Below are 7500 nucleotides of genomic sequence, written 5' to 3' on the forward strand. Positions count from 1 at the left end.
TTGATTTGTGTTTCCCTGATAATCAATGATGTTCAGCTATGTGATTCTGTTAAATAAGAAGAAAACTGAGAGGCTGCCAGTAGATCCCTGTAACATTTACAGGCTGAGGTACGGCATGTGCTGGTTCCCACACCAGTTGGTGTTAAGCAGTCCTGTGATTAGCTTAGTATAATCATTTTTCTTTGTGGAGCTGGAGAGAGGCCCTGTTCTTTGTGTATTGGGACAGTAAATATCCACACAGCATTGTGGTTCTCCAGTGAGAATGAAGACGAACAGATGGCAAGTGGGCAGGGACTCAGCAATGGTTACTGCAGGGATCAAGGGAGAGTTTTGAGGAGACAAGGAACAAGATGAGATGGCCTTCGGACACTCCGGTTGTGGTATGAAGCAGGGACCAGCAAGCTTTTTCTGTAAAGTCCTGATTTTAGGCCATGTGGTCTCTGTCATACCTACTCAAATCTGCCATTATGGTGTGAAAGCAGTCGTGGGCCAAGTGAATAGGCAAGACCGTGCTACAGTAAAGCTTTATTTACAAAAGCTGATGGCAGGTTGGAGTTTGCTGGCCCCTCACATAGAGGATAGATGGAAGAAAAGCGCATAAAAATAACTGGCAGACAAAGGAGGCTTTTACTTCCTTGGACTAGTGTCAGTCCACTGTGATGTTTTCACCCATCCATGCTGAAAGAAAAAAAAGTCAGGAAGGTTAGTTTATTCAATTGAACATGTTGGTCTTTGCTGGCTTATGTCTTTCTCATTTGTTTTGCTGAAAATAAATCCTATTTATTTAGGAAGTAACAATAACAGTCGGTGGTGTTTCATTTTTCTCCCCCTGTGACAGCCATCTGCTCAGAGCCCCTGTTTGACTAGGGCAGTGGCTATGGCAAAATAAAGCAGAGCATGGAGAGTGTTATGGTTCATACAATTTAGTGATGATTGAATGTAAAAAGTTAGTGGAGAGAGAAAAACTAAGATGATTCCTAGGTTTCCAGATTGTGCACTAGCATTTCAATGGGACATGAAAAGAGTAATTAGGACGTTATCAGATGGAGAGAGAAGAGCAGCAGGTCAACAGGGAAGACACGTTTTTTTCTCTGCATGTTGAGTTTGATGGTATATGTTGGATTACATATTGGATTACATGTTGGATGTAATTTTTTGTTTTATTTTCACTTATTCTGTTAACCACTGCCTTTTCATAGCAGAGGTATGTTTTTAGTTTCATAAGAAATGAAAAAATTTAGAAACCAAAGGAACGCTATAATCAGTGTACATTATTATCCTATAAGTGATAGTTATGTTTTTTCTGTAATTATCCCAGTTACTTGATTGATTCATAACTATTATAAAAATAGTTTTCTGCCTAGTCACAGAAAATTTTCTGCCTAGTTGCAGAAAATTGACAATGAGATCTCTTCATTTTCTCTATAGGAACTGATTCAAGATGTTGTCATTAGGCTGTTCTATTTTTTATTCTGATTAAAATAGGATGGTTGCTTGTTTTACAGTATTTTCTGACATCATTTCATGTATCCCCTTTATGCCTTTATTCAAATATATCTAGCTCTACAGGAATCTGCAAAAGAAGAATCAATAAAAAGAAATTTATCAACAGGTAATTTGCAAAATCACCTACTGACCTTAATCATCTAGAAAGCATCAACCTAAATAATGAAAAATTCATATAATGCAATTTATTAGAGGTTCTTAACTCCACATTTAGGTTTGGTTATTCACTAGAGCACTTTACAGGACTCATCCTGTAGTAGTACTCACACCTGTGATTTATTACAGTGAAAGCAAAATCAGCAAAGAAAAAAGGTGTATGTGACAGAGTCTGGAGGGAACCAGGCGCAAGTTTCCAAGACTCATGTCCTGTGGAGTTAGCAGGATGTGCTTAATTCCTCCACTGTTAAATTCTGGCACCACACGTGAAATGCTGTCTAGTGGTACCAGGGTCTCATTAGACTCAGTGCCTAATGCTTTCATGGCACGCCAGCCAGTCACATGGGCAACGTCCCCCTAGCAAGTGCCAACATTCCTGATTTCCAGAAGGAAAGCGAGTGTTCAGCACGAACCCCCTTGTTTGTACAAGCAGTTCAGGCGCCGGGAGCCACACTTAGTGAGGGACTGGTGGGAACCCTCCCCATATGCAGGTTTCCAGACACCAGCCAAGGGCCAGCCATTCAAGTAGGACTTTCAAAGGATAGCAGTCAGGCCTGCTGTGTGAAATCTTTTCTGCACAGCAGTTATAGGCCTGACTTAATTTTGGGTGTTGCTTAAAATTTTAATAGCAAGTAATATGGTGACGTGCCTTGGTACTGGTTTCAGTTGTATCGTCCATTAAAAATTGTAGTGCTGGTTACCTTTTTGCCTTTTGGTGAATATTTCACAGGTATTTGTACATACATTACTATGGCAATAACCATGGCGATTATAATCTTTCCTTTTTATCTGATTAATGTTTCAATGTAGCTTTTAAATAAAATCAGCATAATGATTTCTGATTTAAAATTAGAATAAATGTTGTCCTTTAAGTACAGGGATGATTCCCTTTTGATTCACTTGGCACTACATCCCTATTCACCATGATAAAGCGAGATGTTCAATCACATTTATCAGTTACTTTCTTGCCTAAGCATTCCAAAAAATGATTTGCTTTGTTTATGGATTTTCATATGCTTCATTCAGTTGGGTGAATAATCATATTCTGACACTGGATCTTTATATTCATCTTCAAGGTGACTGTGTTTCGAAAATAGCATTAATGTGTTCATATCTGGTAATGGCAGGTTCAGTGGAAAATTTTTTTTTTTTTTTTTTTTTTTTTTTTTAATTAGTAAGCCTTCGTTATTAGAGCAGGTTTAGGTTCAGGGCAAACTTGAGTGGAGAGTATGGCAAGTTCCCGCAAAGCCCATATCCCCGTCCACACAGAGCCTCCCCCCTGTTGACACCCTGCACCCGAGTGGTACGTTTACGACGATCGATGAACTGCACTGACTCAGCATTTCCACTCACAGCCCACACTGTACCTTAGAGTTCACTCTTGGTGGTGTACAGTCTGTGGGGTTTGACAAACGTATAAGGACGTGTCTCCACCCTTCCAGTATCACACAGAATAGATTCGCTCCTAGATACCCTCTGTGGCGTTTCCTCTGCCCTCCCTTCTCCCTAACCTCTGGAAACCACTGGTGTTTTTACTGCCTCTATAGTTTTGCCTTTTTCTGAATGTCATATAGTTTGAATCATACAGTGGCCATCTTTTCGAATGTTTAAAAAATTAAAACTCCAGGGTCATTTAATGTAGTTATTCAAGATAACTTCTTTGTCTTTCGGGGGGTTTTTGTTTGTTTGCTGTTATTCATCGACTGAGCCTCTGCTGATATGTGACTTACAAGCTAAAAAAACACGATATCTATACACATTTGCCATTATGGGGAGGGTTGAGAAAAATGGCATCACACGCTGCTGTACAGCAATAACTCTTTGGACCTTCCTGCTCTATAAGGTAGGTCCAGATAGACTCTCTGCAAATGGAGGGAAACAGTCTCAGGGGTTATACTTGATAAAACTGGAATCACAAAGTCTTTCATACTTACTCTACATTGGAGAGATGGCCAGAAGGAGTCTGTGTGCTGTGTTTTGCCGTGCTGCAAAGGAGGCTGGCTCTTGACTAAGCTGCTAACGACAGGTGTCTCATCCTAAACTGAACACCCTGGACTGAAGAGCGGCACAAGTGGTACTGTGGTACTGTGTAGGAGCAAAACAAGTGTTCTAACTGCCCTTCATGGCAGAAGTCCAGAAAAAGCATGCTATTTAAATTTGACCTTGTCAGTTTATGATACTGCTTTTACCAATGATACCATTTTCATCCAGTCTGATGGCGTCTGCTTAGGATTACAATCATTGTAAGTAGCACTTGACTTGTAGGTGTCAAATTTTTGCACATCCCGTTTATTTTTCTTTCATTTGATATAAATATATAATACATACAAACAAACATACATAAGTACATACATATACATATATATGTGTACGTATATATGTATGAATATATAAATATAAATATATACACACACACATAAATAGGAGAGGAAGTAAAAGTTCTTCACGTATTAATTGCTCACCAATTATATCAGTAATATTCACTTTACTATAGTCTTCAGGTGTTGTCCCAAAGAAATATTTTTACATCACTTCAATCTGACGCTTTAAAGTTCTGTGTTTTTCTGTTGTGTATTTACAATGTATTTGAATTTTTTCTTTAACAGTGGATGAGTGTTCTAAATGCGACCCTGCAAGCAGGTAGGATTTTATGGATTTCTAAACTTGCATGTTAACTAAGAGACTGCGGAGAGAAGCGAGTGACCTTTACTGAGTGTTCTGCTCTGGGCGAGACCCTATACTATGTGCCCAACATTGGTTGTCTCGGGTCCTCGGCACAGCAGCTTTGCACAGTAGCTGTGCTGTTCTGCCTAGTTTTTATTCATTAGACGAGTGTGGGTCCGGGAGGTGGATTACTTGACCCCTGGTTCCGTAGTTACCAAGTGGCTGACCCGTGATTTGACCTTCAGCCTGCTTGGCTTCCAAGTCCATTCTCTGGTCCGTCAGCCTGTACAGAGAAGTTGCTGGGCAGCTCTGGGTTCAAGATTCAGGTATAATTCAGGTGATCTCAAAGAGTCCAATTTAGTTTTGTGTTAACGCTGATTTAGTGTTTTCCTACAAAGCCCAGTTAGCCCAAGATTTTGTCTAAATGTACTTGACAATTTCAGCAGTCACGAGAGCCTTCTTTTCACCATCAGTGTTTAGGCCAGATCTCAGTTAGCTGTGGCCACAGAACCACAGATTGTACATAAGCAAGACCTAATCAGGCAAGTGTTTTCAGGTATAATGCGATGTACCCTTCTTGGGACGAATCGTGGTTCTGTAAGTGAAGAACATCTATGTATACACCATGTTGTGTTAATTCAGCACAAATTGAGAGGATATTTCTAATTGATTTCTCTACTTACTGAATCCCCAGCCTGTGTTTCCCTTCTGGCTAATACCTTTCCCTTGTTCTAGGAAGTTTTTTCTTTTTTTCCTAGAGTCTTTCTTCCTTCTTCCATGAGTCTTCTCCATTTTATACTTCTTTCTCTGCTGTTCTCAGGGGTTTTTTTGTTGTTGTTGATCTGTTGTTTTATTCCACTTCTGCCAGCTAAGTATTCTCCGTTTTTCTAGACAGAATCAAAAGTACATAGAATTTCAGGGTTTTAACGAATGTTAGCAATTAATTATTCAAAACACCCAGTAGTTCTTCATTCTGCCATAAATGTTTTGGTCAAGTGGTTATTCACATGGAAAGTTTGAAACTCAGAGATTATGTGACTTATTTGAGTACAGTGAGTGATGAAATGAGATTAAGTGTAGGTTTCTAAGCCCACTACACTTCCGTTGTTGTCATCCTTTAGGTGAGTGTTTTAATAATGGAAAGGTCTAGTGAATGCAGTGGAAGAGGATAAGTATGGAATTAGCAAGGGAATCCAAGTTTTAAGAGAAACAATACTGGTTGGGATAGGAAAAAGGCTTTTAGAATAGAGATCAGAGATCAGATAAAGGAAAAAAGATGAGAATAGTACGGTATGACAATTTAAAGAGAAATTACAAGAAGGAAGGACAAAGGACGTTGGTAGTTTTCTGAAAAAGCAGATTAAAATAAGGGGTTCAAGGGCATCCTGTACAGGTTGCTGCTTTTCTGTTTGTTGAATTGGAGGAACCAGCCTAATTTAAGAATTTATGAAAACATATTAAAGTATTTGAGCCCCTGGAAACATTCTCTTTATAGCAAATAGGAATGTGGTATCATCCCCCTGCACCCCAACTTAGGGAGGCGGGCTTATGTCCCCTCGAGTCCTAAGGCACTGGAGATTGCTGAACTACACAGATCTATGGCCCACAGCAGGTGTCTCGTCACCTCCACCTCTTTTCCCTACGCGCTGATATCCTTCCCATGTATATGGAGTGTTGGGCAGAGGGAAGACTGATTGTCAAAACAATAATGGAGTTGGGTAGGTGGTAACATGCCTGTGTTGGGAGTATGTTAATTAAATCAAGCAAGAAACTTCATTGAATACAGAAACAGCTGACCTTTTACTTTTTTTGTTGTTGTTGTTGCTTTTGTAAAGAAATGAACTCACTTATTTTTGTTGTGTACCTTTACCCTAAAGTCTTACCTGCAAACCTGGCACTAATGATTCAAGGTCTGTATCAGCTGATGGACTCTTCGATGTTGATACCAAGGTAAAATGCTCCTTTGTGAAATTAACTTTTCTGCTCTGAATTTAGTTTTGTGTAGCACTTGCTTGTAAAATTTAGGAGTGGTCCACCTATCATTGTTTTATGTTTGTAAGGGAAAATTGGTCAGCGTGAACCATTTTATAAAATATGACCATTTGAGGCTTTTTTTTTTAACTTTAGAAAGTATTGAACATGGGAGCTGAAAAAAAGAAGGGGCTGGGAAATATATAGTGATAGGATAATTATATTGGGAGGTATCCCACAGTGATGGAGATACGAAATTTGGTTAAGGGTAAAGATTCTTAATATATCTTTTACATTATTCCAACATGACTTTTATAATACTCGTGCCTAAATGAAATCTTTGATGGATTCAATTACATATTGTCATAGTCATGTAATCTTCCTGGTACCTTTCAGTTTTAAAACTATACAGCATATAACATATACTTCTTTTTTTGTTACACTTTGTATTTTGGTATCATATAGTTGTTAGGAGCGAGTGTTTTCTCTATTTCTTTTCCTTGTGTTTTTTGGTTATATTCAGTTGACATTCAATAATATTTTATATAAGTGTCAGGTGTACTGGGTTCATAATTTAGACTAAAATAATAGTAGAAATTGTGACAATTTAGAATTCAAGTTCTCTTTCTTAAACCCCATATTATAAAGGGATTCCACTATGTTCTAAATCATTGCATTATGACTATATTTAAATGTCTTCATCTAATTGAGGAGTACATGTTTTGCATAAAATAATAACCAATTTTAGAAGCAGACATTCTTAAAAACCATATAGTAAAATATCAAATTTCAGAGATTTTTTTTTCAATGTAAAGTTTGTCATTTACGTTAGAGTTGACATTGATTGAATATTATGTTAGCCTCAGGTGTACAGCATAGTGGTTAGGCATTTATATAATGTATCAACTGGTACCCCAATTAGTCTGGTATCCCTGACAGCATCCTTAGTTATTACAATCTTATTTACTATATTCCTTGTACTGTAATTGACATGTTCATGACTATTTTATAACTGTCAATTTGTACTACTTAATCCTTTTACTTTTTCAAGCATTCCCCCAACAATCCTTGAACTGGGCAATGATCAGTTAGTTCTCTGCACCTATGAGTTTGTTTCTCTTTTCGATGTCCATTTTTTTTTTTTAGATATCACAAATAAGTGAAATAATGTGATATTTGTCTTTCTCTGTCTGACTTATTTCA

General features: G+C 38.1%; 1 protein-coding gene across 9 annotated transcripts in view; it reads left to right on the forward strand.

The window, feature by feature from the left end:
• Positions 1-181: 181 nt before the first annotated feature.
• Positions 182-7500, forward strand: part of LOC117020147 (ankyrin repeat domain-containing protein 26) — a gene marked incomplete at its 3' end in the record, with an annotated part of 25566 nt that continues 18247 nt past the window's right edge. For 4 of the 9 annotated variants that reach the window (XM_033102388.1, XM_033102389.1, XM_033102390.1 and 1 more), the window contains 3 exon segments: positions 183-1612; positions 4269-4302; positions 6204-6276. In XM_033102388.1, the coding sequence (XP_032958279.1) occupies positions 1525-1612; positions 4269-4302; positions 6204-6276 (195 nt within the window). 9 annotated transcript variants of the gene reach the window in all.

Source organism: Rhinolophus ferrumequinum, unplaced genomic scaffold, assembly GCF_004115265.2.
Source record: "Rhinolophus ferrumequinum isolate MPI-CBG mRhiFer1 unplaced genomic scaffold, mRhiFer1_v1.p scaffold_98_arrow_ctg1, whole genome shotgun sequence".
In the NCBI taxonomy this organism is placed as follows: Eukaryota; Metazoa; Chordata; class Mammalia; order Chiroptera; family Rhinolophidae; genus Rhinolophus; species Rhinolophus ferrumequinum.